This window comes from Olea europaea, chromosome 8, assembly GCF_002742605.1.
Source record: "Olea europaea var. sylvestris chromosome 8, O_europaea_v1, whole genome shotgun sequence".
NCBI lineage: Eukaryota > Viridiplantae > Streptophyta > Magnoliopsida > Lamiales > Oleaceae > Olea > Olea europaea.
The window spans coordinates 13839894-13861944 of NC_036244.1; the positions used below are offsets into that span (position 1 = coordinate 13839894).

The 22051-nt window shown below is 33.1% G+C and overlaps 1 protein-coding gene across 3 annotated transcripts; it reads right to left on the minus strand.

Moving 5' to 3' along the window:
• Nucleotides 1-1787: 1787 nt before the first annotated feature.
• LOC111398879 (E3 ubiquitin-protein ligase BOI-like) lies at nt 1788-8133 on the minus strand. Of its 3 annotated transcripts, none has more exons than XM_023026026.1 (4): nt 7595-8133; nt 5369-5543; nt 2593-2930; nt 1788-2424 (listed from the first exon to the last, which is right to left on the minus strand). In XM_023026026.1, exons 2-4 carry the CDS (start codon nt 5472-5474, stop codon nt 1891-1893), a joined length of 978 nt encoding a protein of 325 aa, XP_022881794.1. In that variant the 5' UTR covers nt 5475-5543; nt 7595-8133; the 3' UTR covers nt 1788-1890. The 3 variants fall into 3 exon arrangements, with proteins under 3 accessions (XP_022881794.1, XP_022881792.1, XP_022881793.1); XM_023026024.1 differs by having other exon boundaries at nt 2593-2957; XM_023026025.1 differs by lacking the exon at nt 7595-8133 and adding an exon at nt 5625-7134 and having other exon boundaries at nt 2593-2957.
• Nucleotides 8134-22051: the final 13918 nt, after the last annotated feature.

Consider the following 22051-nt stretch of genomic DNA (forward strand, 5'->3'; position numbering starts at 1 on the left):
TTACCAGATCCAATCTGTCATCATATTATGTCGTTTCTCCGGCGAAAGATGCTAGAACTACTACTTTTCTTGCCAGAAGATGGAGATCCTTGTGGTACTCATCCCCGGTGTACAATTTTGATCAGGATTTCTTTCCCAACGATCAAATAATATGGAAATTCTTGGAAGAGACTTTGGTACGTCGTAAAAGGAACTTCAACGATTTAAGCATCGAAAAATTTAGGGTCTGCGTGCTTATGAGCGATAATATCGACTTCAGAAATATTGTTTGGAACTGGATAGGATTGGCCCTGAGAAGAAATGTGAAAGAATTGAGCATTATTAACTCGAAAGGACACTATCCTATTACCTATAGTCCCTCCTGCAGAGTGTTGCCGCCTTTACTGCAAAATCAATCACAAAATTGGAGATTGGCCACTTCTGTTTCATTGAAATTTCAGTTTCTTTGGGTCTGCCTTCACTTCGAGAACTAGTTTTAAGAAATACACTGATGGGTTGCATGACATTGGAAAAGATAATTTCCGGTTGCCCCGTACTTGAAAAATTACATCTTCAATCATGGAAGGGAGGGCTGGAACTTAAAATTTCCAAGGAGGCACTCACTGAATTGCATATTTATCAGTGACAAATTGTTAAGCTCATCATCAATGCGCCGAAACTTCAATATTTTGCCTATGAAGGGTGAAGAATGGGGCGATTTGAGATTGAGATTTGGTCCTTCGGAAATTTGAGATGTTTGGGATGATTGAAAATCTGCTGCGAGGAACTCTGGGTGATGAACATTTTTCTTCTTCTTCTTCTTCTTCTTCTCCTTCTTCTCCTTCTTCTTAGCATGTTAGGCTAAACGATTTTTATACTAGAATTGCGATGAAACTTGTATCATGAACCGATTTCTTAAGCCTTTTTAACCTACCCCATAGGCGTCCAGAATATATCTTGAAGCTATAATCTCATATTCTCTCAACCGACTTCTAGCAAAATTGCAAGACATACAAGATCACTGTTACGATGGAAGGAGCGTTATTTTGGCACGTAGGGGATGGAAATTCTACGTGATACGGGATCATATGGTCATAATTCTACGCAATGGTACGCCAAATTGGAAGACGTGTGAAAAATACCAGAATTCAAAAGAAACGTGTCTGGCTTGTCAAGAGGATGTAGACTTAAATCATACCTCGAAAATCATGAAAGAGTCTCCTTCATCGAGTCCACAGCCTCAATGATCTGGAGGTCAAAATCGAAACTTCGTCAGAGAATAATGGTCAGAAGCCGGAGAAAGCTCTGGGTTGGATTTTTCCAGGTCTAAGGAAGCTTGACATGGTGTCACTTGACTGTGTCAAATGGCTTGGAAGAACATTATGAATACAAGAAAGATTCTTCAACTAAAGATTCTTCAACTTCTTGGAGGCATTTCTGGGATTTCATTAGAGGAAGATTAAGTTAGAGGCAACAGTTCGTGAAAAGAAGATGGATTTTCACTGAGGTATTTATAGGCATTGATTCCAAGTTGGAAGAATTGTTCATGTTTTTTTCATTCATTGAGCATGGTCTTGTGCAAAAATTCTACACATTGCTGTCTCTGATGAACAAATGAATTCTATTACTCCCGAGAAGCATAATCGATTTTCCTTTTAAACACAATAGATTCATGACCGTTCCTTTAAGATGCAATGCAGAGAACTTAACATGGAAACTAACTTCATAAATCTTCCCCGAGCTTCATGTTCACAAGCTAGTTTAATTATCATCAATCCAGCGTACCAAACATATTATTAGCATTTGGCTTCATCCAAATAACAAACCCACCAATCCATTTGCACACTTATAAAATTTGATAACATACATTTAGCATATGAGAAGTGAAATGCCAAATCAAAACATAATTCTTTACAACAAGTACACCTCGATATGAGCAGTGGTTATCAACCGGCACACAGGACACAGATGAACAGAACCTTCACAATCTTTACACAGACAGAGGTGTCTACAAGGCATTAACAATATACGCGCATCCTTCATTTTACATAATTTACATAAAAAATTATTCTTATCTGATTTAGGCTTGCCCGATCCACCTGGTAAGCCGAGGTATTTGTTTGGATCAACGAAAGATGCAGCATCATCCATGTCACTATCTCCGAATCCTTCTTTCCCTTGGTTAGAGTCTTGCATTGCCTGTTGGAGATTGGTTTTTAGTATGTCACACATTGACTCATTATTCTTAGCCATATAGCACCAACTCTGGGCTTCAGCTGTAACTTTCTTCATACTCTCAACAAGTTCCCGGTTTTTACGAGTTATGCTCTCGAACTCAAGGTTTTTCTCCTGCAACTTCTTACCGACTCGATTCTCTAGAGCAATCAACAAAGAAGTCGTGTGTCTTTGTTTCATGTCACTTACCCCTTTTGCTATATGTTCTTCCTGTTCAAAAGAAACTAAAATTAGTGAGCAGAAAATCAGGATACAGCAAGTAGTAAGAAAAATTAAATTATGTAGATTAAACTCGAATGAGGAACTTCATTTGGATAGAGAAAGATGGTTGGCCGTATAACTAAACAGTTCATTAAAAAATGAAATAGCGAAAAGTACCTGAATTCTGATATAGTTTTTGAGTTCTTCATTCTGCTGGTCGAATTCTGTTTTGATGTCATTTATGAGAGACGAAATAATTGACGATGAAGCCATCATACTTCCACTTGCAGAAGTAATAGAGGAGGAGTTATGCTCATCGTCATCATAAGACAACCTCAATCCAGTCGAAACAGGATTCTGGTTCGAAATGCTTCTCAGTCTATTAGCTTCATCATGACAAGTGTCGTTATTCAAGTAAATTTGAAGGTTCTGGCACCTCAAGATAGCTTCTGTGTCCCAGCCACATTCATTATGTGGGAGACCTGGACTGCCATGCTTATTTTGGAGAAAATTTACTGATTCGACATGAAAATCAATCAGCACTGTGAAACAAATAGAACAGAACACATCAAAGAGTTCTCATTTATATTAAAAGGCAATCAAGATTCAAAAGATGAGGCGATTAATTATTTTTATTCCAAAACCCAAGTAGTACAAATATCATCCCTTATACAGATTATATTGCTACACATGGAATGAATACCCTCTTGGAGACAACCCTCCTTGAATAAGCGTCCCAACTCTTAACCCACATTATCTAAAATATATTAAAAAAAAGCTTATTATGCCTGATTTGGGAAGGATACTTCCTATGCAGCCACATCATGCCTGATCGAAATAGATGTGGACCAACAACAACTACTAGAAGCTAAGCAGTAAGCAATGAAAATTATGATAGATATTTGGGTCAAATGTTTTTCAATTGTCATTGAACTTACCCCAAATATTTTCCAGTTGCCATTGAACTTTCAAAAATTTTTCGAGTTGCCAAACGTTATCCCATCCACTACTCACCGTTTTGAAAATGCACACCACTAGCGATTTTGGTGGTCTGGCATACACTAACGTCAAAAGCATGCCACATTGCCACGTGTAAAAAATTGTCTAATAATCATCAAGTCTGTTAACTTTTGAAACGGAAAATGGTGGGAAGACAGATGGGTTAAAAATTTGGTAAACTCCATGACAACTCAAAAAACTTTTAAATTCAATGGTAACTCAGATTCATTTTGGAAAGAATAATGCTAAGCGTACATTGTTTGATTGACATCTTTGTGTACAATCACATTGGAATTCAAAAATTGTTTGACAGGAAACCCTTTTTTTTCCCGCTCCAAAATTGTTCAATCATGTATCGCCACGTGGCACAATATAAAAAATGATGTAAAAAAGGATCTAAATTTAGCATGATTGATTTGAAAAAGTTCGATGCAAACTTGAAAATCATATAAAATTTAATGACAGCTCGAAAACATATGAGAAAATTCAATGAGAATTGAGATATTTGACCTAGATATATCAGACATATGAGTAGGAAGTAGGTTATGATTCATTCAGAATTATTTTCTCGTTGCTTCTAAGCTATCGAAGTTTTCTATTTTACTATTTTGGGAACTTTCCAATATTGTTATACATAATTATGTATACGACTAGCATTTCTCACTAATGTGGACCCCATCAAGGTTTGGCATCTCGATGTAAGCTCTTCACCTCGTAATGTTGTGTCTCTTCTGAGATCAAGTCCATTATGTTTTAAACTATTCCCATGGTGAGTTCATAGCTATTGACCTAACCAACTAGCTCATCTGAGACATCCCTCCTCGGGTGTATTATTCTAAAAATGGAAAATTTGACACATTTGGCATTTTTGAAAATTTCAAGTAGATGAATAAGAATCTTGAGAAAAATTTTCATCTGTTAGATTTAATAGATCCAGTGACGTTAAAATTCTTGCTACATTTTTTTCTCTTAGTTCAATAATTTTTTTTTTTATTTTTTTATTTATTTATTTTTTTTTTTCCCCCCCTTCTACATCACCAACTCATCCAATAAACATGGGCTAACTACATCAATCCATTTTTGCCACTCCATTTAGTCTAATGCTATTCAAATGTCAATGACATCAAATGTTTTTTAACGCATCGACCCATACTAATGCTAGCATAGCTCTCAGAGAAATAGATGTGGTCACTGTTACTATTAACACCGTGGAAAAAGTAGAACAATCATAAGAGGGGGAAGATATCTTTAGCCATAAATTACAAGATGATGAAAGTAACTAAATTATATGAGACGTAGCTAATATAATAAACAGATTATCGGAGATGAAGAGATACATAGTAATGATCGGAAATATTTGCATGGAGAACTCAGTGGAGATGTTAAGAGTTCGGAGTACTCTGATTTCTGGCAAAACAAATAACTAATATTTCCACTATTATGCAGAGATAAGGATCAGGCTTCACGGTGCATGCTCCTACAGGAGTTTACCACTTATCCAATTAACCAGGGTGTCTTAATGGCCTTTTTGGTTGGATGGATTGAACAGGAAATTATTAAAAAGGAAAAAGAAAAAGAAACTAAATATTGTCGAGTCCAGACCAATCCAATCCTGCACACAAACTATCCCCTAAACGTTGACATGTCAAATTTAACATAAAAAATGTACATTTCAGAAGGTTTTGCAATCATGACCATCTTAAGCTCAGAAGATAGAACCATTTCCAGCATGTTTAACCTGATAATGTGTTTAACATGCAACTCTAGGTACTCAATCATCATCATTATTTATCCCATGTTCAGAGGGAAAATATCGAGTAAGCATGAACCAGAAAGCCAGTAACTTGTGTAATTGCAGTAAAAAGTGCATCCATATCATCACCTTATAGGCACAAATAGAGTAAAATCTTTGAACAAATGAATATCCCACTTATGTTAATATTGTACGACTTACAGTTTCCATATAACTGTGGCTGATTTGAGGCCTCAGCAGGACACTGGATATTTTTGCTGTCAAAAAAAGGAAGGACTGCAGAATTCTTCTTGTTACCTCCATACATTTCTAAAACTATTTAATTTACTAGGGAAGTCCTTCTGAAGAAGGAAGTGCGTAATCAACCATATTCCACCTGCAAAATAAGAGTTTTGGTTAAAATATACAGGGAGGATCAAGGTTATAAAACTCAACAGAATCGAATTACAAAACTGACTATGATATTTTTGGTGCTATTGTTGACCTTTATTCCAGCACATATCTCATTTATTTCTCTTCTTCCTTTCTTCCTTTTTTCACTTCAGATTAATTTGCTTTCTTCTCCATTCTTTTAATATTTCAAATTGATATTTTCCTTGTAGGAGAAGGCAGGAGCATGATAAAAATAATTGACCATTATAAGCATTTCTCAAGCCAAAGTTGGGGAGATATTAAATAGAAAGATTCGTGAAATTGTATGATATTACGCATTATGAATGAAATGGATGTTTAAGATTTAATAAAAACAAAAACACGGGAGAGACTGATTTCATTTCCCACCCTTCTTCATAGATGTAAAAAATACACTAAGGCATCTCATTACTATGCCATGATTTCTAAGAATGCAACACTCGAGTTGCTTGTACATGCCCTGCCTATTGCTTTATAGCCCAAAATGAGTTTTATTATCACTCGCCTTGCCTGCATATACACACCATTCACCAAATCTTCTTATACCACACTCAATTTTTTGTTATTAAAGCTATCTCCCCTGCAGTCTTTTTAAAGGAAACGAGTATTTTATTTCAGTTGCCACATTCTAATGCACACAAATCTTCTTAAAACCACGATCAATCTTGTGTTTTGAAGCTATTTCCCCTACTTTCCTTGTAAAGGATTTGAGGATTTTATTCCAGTTTCCACAATCTAGCACACAAATTCTAGAGACTAAAAGTCATTACATTTCTTCAGCTGCATGTGACCAACACATCCACTATTCATAGTAAGTTGGTTTACCAATGTTGGCCATAATTATGAATTATTTTTCTTTGCATGAAAAATGGAAAGGCCATCATAAAAATCACTTACTAGCATATAATGAACTGAAATACAACAATTTAATTTAAGGGAAATTATTACTCAGACAGCAATAGGAAATTGATTAGGAACTTTACAATTTATAAGCTAAATACGGTTTTTAGCATTTGATGAAAAATGCACATCTCATGTTTTATCAAGTAATTTTGAAATCTCCTATTTACCCCAATATATTTCTCTCTCCCTCCTACATATATATATTGTATAAACCATGCATTTCTTTGTTGAACTTGAAAATTTGCCGGAATTGTAAGTTAGCAATGGACCTAAAGGACCATATTATAGTGTCCAACCATATTATAGTGTTTTCAAGGAGGCAAAATGCTAAAACAAAATAGAAAGGGATGAGGATCAATCATAAAACTTATATGAAACAGTATAATCAAAAGGATTAAGTGCTAAATCATTGAAATCTATCAATGCAATCAACAATAAATTATGTAATGAAGCGAAATCTCCTCCATTCAACCAATACAAATCAAACGATCAAATTTGATGGAAAAATATATCAGATTTCAAATCCGACGAACTCCACACTGAAATGTAAAAGCACAAACATATTTTCCATCACATTGAGTAATAAATAGATACAATATTTGGCTAAATACTAACTGGATGGACAAATTATAAGTGTATTCAATATTGCACGAGAACAGAGCACCAGTAAAAAAATAATAATAATAAAAATAAAAGTATTAATAATAAAAGTTGATGGAATGAAAAAATCCAGAAATAAATTGGAAACGTCGTCATCTATAGATTCCTTGTGGCCTGTAATTTCAAGCCAAACAACACCAAGGAAAACTCCAATTAAGATCATCAAACTATATATACAAACTCTCCTTTTTCTTTCAAGATTCAATTGAAGCAGTGAAAAATATTAGCAAAAAATTTAAATAATCACGGAAGTCGAGACCTCAAAGAAACTAAATAATTTCAAGATTCGAGAAAAACTAAATCCCTCTTGATCCTGCAGTTGAAAAGCCTCTCCAACTATAAATAAATAAAAGCCGTAAAAAATAAAATGCTGATTTATACATGTTCACACAGAAACCAAGATACCCATGATTCTTGAAAGAACAAAATAGAACTTTCAACTTAATGCAATACCTTCAAGGGATCGTTGGCAAAAGGTCGATCAGATTATCAAAAACAGAAAAAAAATTGATCTTGGATTTGTACAAATGTCAAAAATGCTTTCTGGGTTTTGTTCAAAAATGCTGATATAGAAGGAAGATATTGATCAAATCATAAGAAACTGTTAAAAGAAAAGAAATTTTTGATTTTTGAATATGTACAAATATCAAAAACGCTTTCTGGGTTGTAAATGCTGATGTATAAGGTAGATATACAGATCAATTAGGTCGATCATAGACTGATTATGGTCCCGTTTGGTACGAGGGTGGACGATGTGCTGGGTGGGTGTTACAACAAAGAAACAGCCAAAAAAAATGATAATGTTTTCAAAAGAGTATTGAGTGAGGGCCACGCATAAATTACACACGCCAAGAGAGAGACGGGTGGAGAGAGGGAGCAGATTTTCTGGAAACCCGCTCCTCCGTTCGTTCTCAAATTCAATACTCATCCACTCGCCATCACCGCTCATCACATATTAATGATTCTGTCCCGTTCGTTTTTTCTTCTGTTCGATTTTCCAACCCCCAACAGTGCTAAGCTGGTTAGTAGTAGCTTTGTGCAATCAGCCCTGCTTGCGTTTTACTAAGCTTTCTTTTACTAATTTCTCTTGCTACATAACCAATTCTTATGGCATGGATCTACTTGTCATTAAAAGTTCGATAAAAATATTGTTTAAATATTTGGAGTTACACTAAATTAAGAAAAATGCACAATATTGAAAGTAAATATTTACGACAATATTTTTGATCAAGTATTAAAAAAAAAATGTACTTAAGTGACTCTTTTTCATAAATATGTTTGAACAACATACTTTAAAAAAAATAAAAAATAGTTACCTTCTAAATAATTTATACGTTAACTTATCATTTTATTTTTGAATTAAAAAGTTAATCATTTAAAACTTACTCATTTACTCACAAAAAAAAAAAATAATAAGTAACTTGCCTTTTTTTTAAACTTTAATTAATAAAAATATTAAAAAGCGAATTTTTCTTACATTCATCAACATGATGAATGAATGAATAGTCTGATACTTATCAATTGATATCTACAATATGAGATCGTCAAATATTCGGGAGTTATTCTATTCAATCACTAAGCGTATTAATCTAATTGAGTATCATTTACATCAAATACTAGATAAAATTAAAGTATTCCTTATTTAGCTCTATAACGCACCTAATGTGGGCTAAGTGTATTTCTTGGACTACGACTTGTTCACTAAAGGTCAACTTCGCTAAAGTAAATAATGGATTTTTTTTTTAATGACTTTTTTTGTTGTTCGCCTTCTAGGAAAATTAACAAAATAGCAAATTACATAAACTCCCCTTAAGGTCGATGATGATTACAAAGACAATCCATTTATAAAATAAACAAATGTTGTAAAATAATTTAATAAAGCTATGAAAATTCTAATAAAATCATTAAATTAAATGTTTTTTTTTAAATACAACTGAGAAATAATGATCAAATACATAAATATTATTTTTAAAGCTAGCTGAAAATTCATTAAATGTTTTATTTAGTAGCATTTTATCTAATTTTATACTCTTTACATTTATACTATACTAAGTTTGAAAAATTAAAGTAAAATTATCATGATTTAAAAAAAAAATGTGAAAGGAATTGGAATCTAAGGGAGTATATTCAATTGAAACTTTTAATGATTTTTTGAGACTTAAAAAGTTTAGGGATATTCGATGTAAATTTCTTGAGGCTCTTTAAAAGTATTAATGTATTCAATTGAAACTTTTATAGACTTTTAAGAAATATTTAAAAGTCACGGTATATTCAATTGAGATTTTTTAGAAGCCTCTATAAGTTTTCGGGTATTCAAATTTTAATGATTTTTAGAAACTTTTATAAAAATCTATAGAGTACTAACTTTTAAGTAAAAAGTACTCATATAAAATCTCAAAATTTGCTCTCATTAATCACGAGATTTTGGGAAACTTTCACAAAAAAAATATTTATTTTTTCAATCTTTCTTTTCTTTTTCCTTTTTTTTTATTGATAATAAATTGGATTCTTATAACTTTTTTTTTTCCCTTTTTATGTATTTTGTTGAAAAATATCTATTTTTCCTTAGATTCTTTTTCGTTAATATTATATTTAAATATTTTATATCAGTTTTAGTTTGCCCATTAGATGAGGAATAAATATTCACAAAAACAAGATTAAGATTAAATAACTTTATACAAAAAAAAAAAAAAAAAAACCTTTCAAGCTTAAGACATTCTATTTTTGTCACAACATAACTAAATATGGGGGAGTACGCGGTCGGTTCAGCAGGTGTGAACCGGTGTACCAACTGCATGTAACAGGTGTTGAACCTAATAGTAATAATTATAATAGTACATATGTGTTATGACTTATGAGCTCTTTTTTAATGATTATATTGACTAGAGGTTGAGGTTTTTGAATGATATTGCTCTTGTTTGAGCTCCATTTTTGTCAAGAAAATCTATTTTTGAATAGTGTAATGATGTGAAATGTATGATTAAAAAATGAGGAAAAATTTTAGATTTTCATGTAATATTATTTTATTGAACAATGTGTGGTTGAAATGATGTCAAAACACTGATGCAGAATGTATTTTTCAAAAAAATGGGGCTCAAACAAGGACAATATGTTTTGTGAAATTTTCTATAGTTTTTCAGAGAAATTCTAATATATTCAATTTGTATTTCTTTTTATTCGAGAGTTACATTGACCAGATACAAAGAGACAAAATGTATTATGACAAGTCGAGTTTCAGACTTGGAAATTCAAGTGCAACAACTAAATCATCCACAATAATTGAAGTGAATTTACTATTTACATTTTATATTTAGCCCCTCTTTGAGCCTCTTTTTGGAGGGAAAAAAAGGTATTCTAGAATAATATTTTTTGAAAATGTGTTGTTGACCCCAAAAAATGTTGTCAACAGAATCTCAATATCATCTTCTTCGTACCTGCACACGTGGCACTTCATTAAGAGGCAAAGGCTACAGGCCGTGAAAAGGGCCCAGCGACTGTTTGCACTTTGACGGTCAAGTCAGTGACCGGACGGAGATATAAATATGAAGTGCAATATTCGAGAGAGAAGGAACGTTGTTAAAATGTTTTAACGTGTTTAGGCATATCTGGAAATGAAAGGGATTCTCATATTTATAAATAAATGAAATGGGCTAAGTGATTCATTGGGCCTAGGTCTAAGCCTAGTATGAGGCGATTGTATTAGCATAGCAATGAATACCTCAGCAAGTGCTTCAGCTGGGCTTCTTGGGAACTTGGCAGCACCTTTGAAGGCACCTCGGTTAGACCACTTCTTGTGCCTTGGTTAGACCACTTCGAATGATCTTTAGATAGCTTCGGGTTGGGTTTAGGATGCACTTTGGCTGAGCCTTGGAGGGCCTCGGTGAACTACCTTGTCAGGCACTTTGGCCATCTTGGAAGGCACCTCGGTTAGCCCTTTAAGGTACCTCAGCTAACTCCTTGGAAGCACCTCAGCTGACCCTTTGGGAGCACCTCGGCTAGCCCTTTAAGGCATCTCGGATGACCGCCTTGAGAGCCTTAGCTTGGGCTTTTACTTGGTTGCCTCTTATGCCTATGTTGTCCAACTCTAATGGGCCTCGTCCAATAATAAGGTTTATGTGAAGTTATTTATGGGTATAACATGTGTAATAAAGAAATAAGCAAAAAAATTCGATTTACAGTAAAATTATTTTATTGGAGAGTGTCTGGTTAAAAATGAATTTTTGATAAAATGGAATTGAAACAAGGACTTAACTACATGGTAACAAAAAATAAATTATGCTAATTAATTTACAAAGTTTTGATTTAAATAGATCAAAAAATCAATAATCGAAAATAACGAATCATACTGATATTTCAACTCTTTATTTTCCCCCAAAAATTCAACTACTATTTCATTTTCATCTAACTAATTATTTTATTTCTCATTCATCTATCTCTTTATAAATTAATAATATTTATTTACTTTTATTGCGTCATTTGCATAAAATTTTTTCATTTACTTTTACACAAAATTATATATCTCTATTAGTTATGTTTTAAAAAATTTCTTTTATGAAGCTTTCTCATAAAAAAGATAACATCATTCACAAATAGATACTAATAAAATTATGCATACATTCTTAAAATTTAAGTTGCAAACCTATCCCATAGTTAAATGAATAAGAAATTCATTTTTATCTACAAAAATAATTTTAATTGGTGATTTTTTTATTCATTGAAATCATCCTTCAAAGACAAAAATATTTGTCCCCTATTTGGTTTTGATAAAAAAATTAGATTTTTTTGTAGATTTTGATAAAAGTAAATGAAACATTTCAGTAAAAAATGGATAAAAATTATAGGTTCCATAAAATGTATGATTAAAAACGAGTTTCATAAAATTTTAGTTTTAAGAAATAAAGGCGAAATAGAGGCTTAATGAAAATCCAATATTATAAAAAGGCAGGAAAACATTATAAAAGGTAATATATCAAGTGTGCTTTGTTATTTTAGTGAAGATATTTTTATCCGTTCTACAATTCATAATGACATATTTGTAAATTTTTTCAGCAAATGGTGCTTTTTGTAATCACTTGTTTCTGCCCGTGCGTCGTACGGGTAGCTTTACTTTGAATGTAATATTAGTGTCTTTAATGCTGAACCAAGTTCAGCAAGTAAACAAAAAAACAGTAAGTTACGAAGACAATTAAAAAGGTAATGTCGAGAAGCCTTATGAAAGTAAATTTCTATTTCTTTGGCCATAGTACATATTAAAAGTGCATAGTCTTTCAAGATAATTAAAACAAGAGAAGTACATTCATATTAGAAAATGGGAATTTATGCAATGAAATTATCAGTACGTATGGATGACTAAGAGTCTTATCCTGCATTAGGAAAGCTGAAGGAGGTAAAACCAATGACATATCGAATTTAAATTGCTTGCATAGATTTCAATAATAATGAACATGAAGTGAAGACAATAAAAGTACCTACCTGGAAAACATTATCATTTTGCCCTTATTCACTTCTAGTCAGTCTCTCCATCATAATTAAGCCATAGGATCTGTTTTCTTTGGAGTTTCTGTTTCCTTTGCAACAAATATAGCAATAACTTGAACAAATAAAACTAAAAATTCATATTGAAAAATTTAAAACTCACACGTACGACATACATAGATGCATATAGACATATGTACCTGGCAGATGTGGAGTAAGGAAACGTTGACGGAATTGCATACTACAGCATTGATCCAGAAGGATGAGCCAATGCTAAGATTGATGCATCCTAAGACTGACTTTTGTCAACTAAATCTTTACCATGCTTGCAGCCTTCTCTTAGCAATGCTTTCTTTTGTAATCACAATCATTTACATATAGCATTATACATCTGTGAGATGTATAATTTTTGAATTAACTCCACAAAACAGTATTTCCTAAAAACAGTATTTCCTAAAATTAGAAACAGTAGATAATATATGCCAATAATTAGTTCATATGAAAATTAAAGAATTTTGAACGAAGGCATTTCAAGATTACAAGAACTTTAACTACCTTCATTATCTCCTAAGAAAAGTAAGTACTTGGGTAAGAATCAACAACAATTTTGTATGCACGATTTGCATGGTAGTAGGAACTAACACTCTCACAAGATTACCAGTGGCAAAATCATTTGTAAAATTGACAATGTTAACTCTGTTGGAAACGTAATTTGCAATTATTATCTAGATTCATGAATTATAGTTATACATGCATTTGTCCATTAATGTACTAGAGGAGGAGAAACGTATCTATTCAATGTTGGTTCATGAGTGAGGCTAGATACATGTTAAATCTTATCTATAAATACCCATGTAACTCAAGCCATTAAAAGTATCGAAGTCACCAAAATTTACAGTATAATATCTTCTTTTCTACAATCATAAAAAAGTGCAGCAGCACTATATTACGTATAATTTCGAGCATTCGATATTCCTTCTTTTTCATTCGGTTTTTAATCATTTCCCAACAAATTTTTTGGTATCAGAGTTTAGTTCTCTATACGTATCTCAAATTTTATTTCCTCTCTCCAAAGCATGGCAGCAAATCATGTTTCTACATCCATGTTTTCCTATACTCCTAACCAAGTTCCCATATTTGAAGGAGAGCATTTTGATTATTGGAGTAGTCAAATGGAGACACTCTTCATTTCGCAAGATTTGTGGGAAGTTGTTGAAGATGGATTTTCGGAACCTGATGATAATGAAGAAGAAGAAGAAGAAGAAGAAGAAGAATGGACGGAGGCTCAACAAAAAGATCACAAGAAAAATTTACGGAGAGATGCAAGTGCTCTTAGATTTATACAATAAGGATTAAGCAAGACCATATATCCTCGAATTCACGGTGTCAAAAGAGCCAAGCAAGCTTGGAATATCTTAAATGAGGGATTTCATGGCAATGACAAGGTGACATCTCTAAAGCTTCAATCTCTTTGGAAGGAGTTCGACAATTTATCAAAAAAAGATAATGAAGTTATGCAATTCTATCTAACTCGAGTCTCCGAAATAGTAAATCAAATCAAAAGCCTTGGCGACACAATTGAAGAAAAAAAAGTTGTTCAAAAGGTCCTTCGAAGCCTTCCCGCGAAATATGATTATATTGTCGCCGCTATTGAAGAATCAAAAGATTTGTCTAAATATACTTTTAACGGTTTGATGAGTTCCCTGCAAGTACATGAAGAAAGAATTGGCAGGTTCTCAAATCAGCCACTTGAGTTACATGGGTATTTATAGATAAGATTTAACATGTATCTAGCCTAACTCATGAACCAACATTGAATAAATACGTTTCTCCTCCTCTAGTACATTAATGGACAAATGCATATATAATTATAATTCATGAATCTAGATAATAATTGCAAATTACGTTTCCAACATCCTCTCTTAATTTGCAATTTTGAGGATGAACTCGGTCATGTTAGACCACCTCAAAGTCCAAATCCTCGCCCACCAAGATCGTCGGTTCGAGATGAAAGTTCAAGTTCCGATTCACCGATTAAAAAGACTCGATCCTTGAGAGAAATTCTTGAGACATCTGAATTTGCTCTCTTTACCTGTGAACCTCAAAGTTTTGAAGTCGCAGTGAAGGAAGAAACATGGAGAAAAGCTATGCAAGAGGAGATTGCCATGATAGAAAAAAATAAAACTTGGGGATTAGTGGATATGCCGAAACACAAAGATGTTATAGGACTGAAATGGATTTTCAAAACAAAGTATAATGAAGATGGAAGCATACAAAAACACAAGGCTAGGCTTGTAGCGAAGGGATATTCTCAACAACCGGGAATTGATTTCAATGAGACGTTCTCACCGGTTGTTAGAATGGAAACTATCAGGGTTGTTCTTACTCTTGCAGCGCAGTTGGAGCTTCAGGTATTCCAACTTGATGTCAAATCAGCTTTCCTTAATGGAGAGCTTGAAGAAGAAGTTTATGTACAACAACCTGAAGGATTTGGAGTGAAAGGGAAAGAAGATAAAGTGTATCGCCTCAAGAAAGCACTTTACGGACTGAAGCAAGCTCCAAGAACTTGGAATAGCAAGATTGATGGCTATTTTCTCAAGAATGGATTTCATCGAAGTCCTAATGAGCCCTCTCTCTATGTGAAGAAGCAAGATCATGATTTCTTGATTGTGTGCATCTACGTAGATGATCTTATCTACACTGGCACCAATATAAGGTTAGTCGAGGATTTCAAGCGAAAAATGATGAATGAATTTGAGATGACTGATTTAGGAGTCATGAAGTATTTTCTTGGAATACAAGTGAAGTAGTCCAAAGGAGAAATCTTTATTTCTCAAGAGAAATACACAGAAGATCTTCTGAAGAAATTTTATATGGAGAATTGCAAATCAATTTCAACTCCTATGGCAGCGAATGATAAGTTGAGAAAAGATGGCGGAGCAAAAAAATAGATGCAAAACTGTTTAAGAGTCTTGTTGGTTCACTGATTTATCTCACAAACACAAGGCCGGATATCGTTCAAGCCGTGAGCATGATCTCAAGGTTCATGAATGAACCAAGTCAACTTCATTTTGCAGCAGCTAAAAGAGTTGTGAGATACTTGCAAGGAATAAAGAAAATAGGCATCAAATATGTAAAAGAAAATGAGAGCAAGTTGATTGGATATAGCGACAGTGATTGGGGAGGTTCGTTGGATGATAGGAAAAGCACTTCAAGTTAATTATTTTGTCTCGGAACTAATGTTGTTTCATGGAGTTCAAAGAAGCAAAAAACAGTAGCGTTATCATCCGCGGAAGCTGAGTATATTGCTGTTACAGATACAACTTGCGAAGCTATTTGGTTGAGACGATTACTAGCAGATTTGAAACAAGTTCAAAAACAGCTCACGGTAATTTATTGTGACAATATGTCTACGATAGCCATGACAAAAAATCTGGTGTTTCATTCAAGAACAAAACACATTGAGTTGCGACATCATTTCATCCGAGATATGGTGAGTAATTGTGAAATCAGCTTGGAATTCATTGGAACGAATGAGCAACCCGCAGACTTTCTAACCAAGGCGATCTATGTCGAGAAATTTCAAAAAGCAAGAGACATTCTCAAAATTGCAAATTAAGAGGGGGTGTTGGAAACATAATTTGCAATTATTATCTAGATTCATGAATTATAATTATACATACATTTGTCCATTAATGTACTAGAGGAGGAGAAACGTATCTATTCAATGTTGGTTCATGAGTTAGGCTAGATACATGTTAAATCTTATCTATAAATACCCATGTAACTCAAGCCATTAAAAGTATCGAAGTCACAAAAATTTACAATATAATATCTTCTCTTCTACAATCATAAAAAAGTGCAGCAGCACTATATTACGTATAATTTCGAGCATTCGATATTCCTTCTTTTTCATTCGGTTTTTAATCAATCCCCAACAAACTCCATATTCAATTTGAAAGACTGAGTTATAGCACTTATTTGTCATAGTGCCATCAAGACAAATCATAATATTTTGAACGGCTTTCAATATGTTTTTGTACATGAGTATGTTCATTATATTTTTGTGACATATTACAAATAAACAAATAGTAAAGAACTAAAAGCATCAAATAATGTATGCATTAAATTATATTTAAGAGATCATTGTAATCAGATATAAAGTCAAATGACTTCGTACGACAAAAATGGAACACATTTAAAATTGACAGTTTGTTCGACAGAGAGAAAATAAACAATGCTGAATACAACACAAAAGAAGATGAAGAAGTTCGAGTGTACATTCACAGTGGCTACAGTTTTCAAATGGTTGCACGGAGAGAGAAAATCGAAATATAGATATTCAGTATACATGAAGGCCAACTATAATGTTAGTAACCAACATAGAGCAAATACACTTCATTAAGTTGATAGCATCAATAAATTAATAATATCAAATCCTAATAATCGGAAGATAAAGAATCTAAACCTCAATTTATAGCAAGATGTCGCACGTCAATAAAAAATCATCGAAAAATTTGGAAATCATTAATTTGTCTCTATTTGTATTTTGAAAAGAATTTACATGTGGAGAAAGATCAGAGTCTAAAAATGAAAAAGCCAAGAAAAAAGATAAGATTATAAAGAAAAATTAAAATTAATTGAAGAGAGGAGGAAATATTTGGCAAATTTGAGTCTTACTTGAGTAAGAAGTCATCAATTTTCTTAGGACAGAAGGCTTTTTCATACAAATGACCCAATCATTTATTCTAGTTGAATTTTGGAGCTTGTCAGCATAAACTAAAGTTAAATAGAATTATGGAAATTATTTTTTGGAAACCCCCCTGACACACGCAAACAACAGAAAGTACAAATGTTTGGACTCAGGGATACCCTTTTTTTTTTTTTTTTGAGTCAGTAAGTTCAACAATGGATATTAAGAAATCCTATTATGCAAGTATTGACACACATTTTATTAAATAAAACTTTCAATGGCTACCGACTAAAATTAACTAATTAATGAATGAAGGTTAAGGAATATAATCAAATTCCAGATGCACATTTTGTGCCATGGTTGAGTTTTATGAATTAATAAGTCAGTCATTATAGTAGCTAAAAATGTAAGCATCCTATGTCTAAATGTATGTATGTATGTATGTATGTATGTATGTATGACTAACTGTAAACATGATCAAACGCGAAAGTTTGGACTATCGAATTACCTCCAGCCATTGTTGACATGAAAACGTTTTGGAACCGAAAACGTAGCCGTTGTTCTACGAGTTTGAGAGCTTCCAATGCCTAATGCCTCCTTCCAGCCTCTGAATGATGGTGTAATATAAATGAGTAGACGGAATGGCATTAGGGACCCAAACAATGTTTCTTTTATAAGCTCGGTCCATCACCAATTCTTTTCCATAATTGTAGGCATTATAAACTATTCACAGCAACTTCCAAATTGGTCAGACTTATTATTGGAAGCGCAAATCATTGATTAATGGAAGATTTAGGCCACACACACGATTTTCCTTTATTAGAAATGGAAAATTTCCACAAACAATACATATAGAAAGAGCGAAAGAGAGATGAATGCATTGTCCAAAGGAAGTACAAGTTCAAATAATTTCATTTTCTTACCTTTTGCCAAGCTTTAAGCTATTTTCCACATAAATAGAGCTAGTATCAACATAAAGAACAAGATGAGAAAAAATCCAAATGAGGAACCCAGCTGCATCTTATACGCATTACTGCCTCAAAGCTTGGATATTCCTCCAAAGATCATTGCAAAGTTTAGCAGGGCCCATCCCATTGCCATAATGTAATGACAAGAAAACATAAAATGTTACGTGCCAATTTCTGAATCTCAAACTATCTCAGATAAATTTGACCTCTATATATTGTTTTAATAGTTAGGACATGAGAAAATCTGAAAAAGAAGTTACAGTCATAAAATATAAGGGGTTTAGAATGAAATAAGTCCCAATGTGATCTCAAACAAAATAATCCACCAAGCTGTAATTAAATTTTTCAGGACGTCCACTGAGAAAATAATCAAGTGAGGCTCGAGTACATAAAGTTCATGGAAGAACACAAACATGATATACGTTGCTAGAGAATGGTTTTGCAAATAAAAAACATATTTTGCAATATTTCACCAGATCATTCCAAGCTTTCAACCAAGTAGTTGTGACATGATCTTAGAATGCAACCTAACCATAGAAATAGTATGTATTTAGATATAAAAAATTGGCAAATCAAAAACCATATTTTGCAATATCTAACCATGTTTTTTTAACTATCGAGGACATCATACAATCTTTGAATGAGAAACCAATTTCTTGAATATAAATATAAATTATAAGAAAGGGTTTGGTGTCACTGATTGTACATGGTATGGAGTTGTCTTCTTATCATAACGTGCTCCCTCCTAAGTCCTAAACCTTTTTCACGTCTTTGAGGTGTAGTTGACTCCCAACCTTAATTTCTTGGCTCAACAACCAATATATCGGCAAGAAGAAAAAAGAAAAAAGCGATAGGGAATGTGATTTGTCAAAATGGTGATGTAGCGTTTGTTCAAACAGAGATAAAGCTACTATTTACCCTATTAGAGGTAGGAATTATCTAGCATTATAATGCATTACACCATTTTCACTAATTGATAGTTTCCTAACTATTATTTTCTAAAAACAGATATACGACTGCCCTTTATGGGTATATTGTATATTTTCATAATCTTATTTATTAGAGGAAAAGAAAAGAGAAACAATTGACAAATTAAACAAAATTGAAATAAGTGAAAGCATAGACGAGCAAAATGGGGGATAGCAGAAATAGTTTTACCGCGTAGCTCCTACCAATTTATTAATTCAAGATTTGTCCTTTGTATAAGTTTCATCATAAAACTTCGAAAAGATTGTTTGCTTTAGAAATGCTTGTAATACTAATAGCCAACTGTTGGAAAATATGGATAATAGGTCGCCCATATGGGGTGACTCGACCTGCAGGATTTTATAAGGATTGAAGAGAGTGATTTGAATTTAGAATTCAAACCCACAACTCCCAAGTAACCATTTGAAACTTTCATATAAAAGTTACGAAAAAGAAGGGAAAAATTCAAGATGTGAAAAAAATGGTGAAAAATTCGTATGAAAATTCACCTCAAAATTGGAAAGTCCCTAAAATCACATTTTTGACATGAAATCTCACAAGAAATGGCACTTAGATTGTGGACAATAATCCCCTTCCATTGTGATCGGGATTTGAATCATTGGAGTGCAAGAAAATACAAATTTTGGAGATTTGAAAGTAAGGTGATTCAATCACACAAAGATCTTGAAATTCATTATTTCAAATAAGTTTGTTGACCCGAAATTCATATCAAAGCATGCTACGATTTTCCTACACCAACATTACAATATCGTCAGTATAGTGGACTGCACTAATCATGTATCCACTAGGATCACTGAAGTAATTCATATGATCAAGCGATATGTTGGTTCCATAAAAAATCAGATTTCTACCTTAAAAACATCAAAAGAAAATTCACTGTACGGATATATGACTTTTACTTCCGAAATGTTGAACAATTTTTTTGAGGCTTCTGCATTTGGTGGCTTAAACTAGGCTTCAAAATTGGAACTATATAATTTTCCATCCAATCTCATTTTAACCTTTTACAAATTCTAATTCCTAATGGTTCAGTTTAACTGTTCTACAAAATGGGAGCAAATTCAAACAAGTGTGACCTTTATTAGCTAACAATATTTCACAAATGCATTATATATGCAAGCTAGACACTATTTTAACACATCTAAATTGGTTTATCTTTTATTTAGAGGAATCTTTTTTAAAGAAACTCACATTTTACTTATATGACGTGAAATTTGATTCTAAAAATGCAATAAATGGGCAAAAACTTAAAATTTTAGTTCACTAAACTTAGTCATCAATAAAGTCAGCAACAAGTATCAACAAAAAATTGATTATGCTAATTTGTATTGAACCCTATGAGAGAACTAAACGATCTTGATGCAGGAGGATCGGAGTCGAGTGATATTGATTTGTCAGATAACACGATGATGGCGCTGAAATGCCATGAGATGGCGGATCGACGCAAAGATGGAAAGTGAATCGCAATTATTTCCTTAATTGGGGGAATTTGACGCGTCTTTGGTAATTTGGCCATAACTTTGGCTACGATTATCGGAATCGCTATTATGACTCCAATCCGGAAATCTCTTTTCAGTGCGCGTCAATTTCGAGCCCAAAATCCGCTGTTTTCCATTCCAAAATTCAATTTTAAGTTATTTTTTGTTATTTATAGTAATATTTCGTTTCCCTTTTTCCATATGTTAGAAAACTTGAATTGAGCTAAATTTTTGGCAACCTACTTCTTTTACTTAATATTTTATTCTGATATAATTTCGGGATTTTGCCATTTTTGGTAATTTTCCCATAATTTCATATTTCGCAGCTATTTAACCCGACTTGTGGGTTAATTTTGGTCATTCGGCATTATTAATAATATTGAGTTGATTTCATAATATTTTTTCTATTTTTTGGGCATTTTCTGTCGTTTCTTTCTTGTGAATCATCTGCTACAACAAGCCAATAGGATAATCACTATCCTACCCGGCGTCAAATCTTAGCCTTCTTGTATAGTTTCGGCCATGAGAAACTCTACATCTCCAAAAGAGGCAAAAAGTGAAATTTAATTGTATTCCACCATGAAGAACGAGAACGTGATTTCTTCAGCAGCATCACAAAAAAAAAAAAAAAAAAAAAAAAAAAAAAAAAAAGAAAGAAAGAAAGAAAGAAGGCCCTTCAATTAATTTTGGCTTTTAAGTTCACAAACATCAACATCCCGGCTTCTTCTTCATCCAATGATCCCGCATCAGATATTGATTTCCCCGAACCCATCATCCTTTCTGAAGATCACCACCGACTTAGAGAGATTTCCAAAATTTTGTGGAATCATCAAAGCCCATTCAACCGCCATGCTAGAAGCTTCGACCACAAACTTCCTGCATCGATATATACTGTTGTAATGTAAAGTATGTGCATGAATGATGAATTATAGAGACAGGATATACAAATGTGTGTGTCTGTTGCGTGAGAGAGGAGAAGTGTGAGCAGAGAGATATAGAAAGAGAGGCACACATATATGAGTGGTGTGTGTGAGAGAGATTAATCAAGTGAGTGAGTGGAGTTGATGAATGAGAAAAATAAACAATGTACTACTTAAATTAGTGGAGAAATCTTTGATATGTTTGTTTCATAGAATAATTTGTCAAGTGTTGCTCCATAATAAAAATAATATTTTTGGGGTTTATACTCAACAATTTGGTATCAAAGCGAGGCGGCTGGAGAAGGGTTTTTTGAGTTTCTTGAGTTCGTACACAAAAAAAGATTGTGAAGCTTTCATAAAGCTTGCTTGATTACAGTGATGTAAATCAA

What these genes read in the sequence shown, in the direction of transcription:
- LOC111398879 (XM_023026024.1), bottom strand. Translation starts at nt 5,474, where the DNA reads ATGTATGGAGGTAACAAGAAGAATTCTGCAGTCCTTCCTTTTTTTGAC. An exon ending in GCCACAGTTATATGGAAACT is followed by an intron (nt 2,958 to 5,368) that starts GTAAGTCGTACA and finishes TTTGTTTCACAG; the next exon opens with TGCTGATTGATTTTCATGTC. An exon ending in AAAACTATATCAGAATTCAG is followed by an intron (nt 2,425 to 2,592) that starts GTACTTTTCGCT and finishes TCTTTTGAACAG; the next exon opens with GAAGAACATATAGCAAAAGG.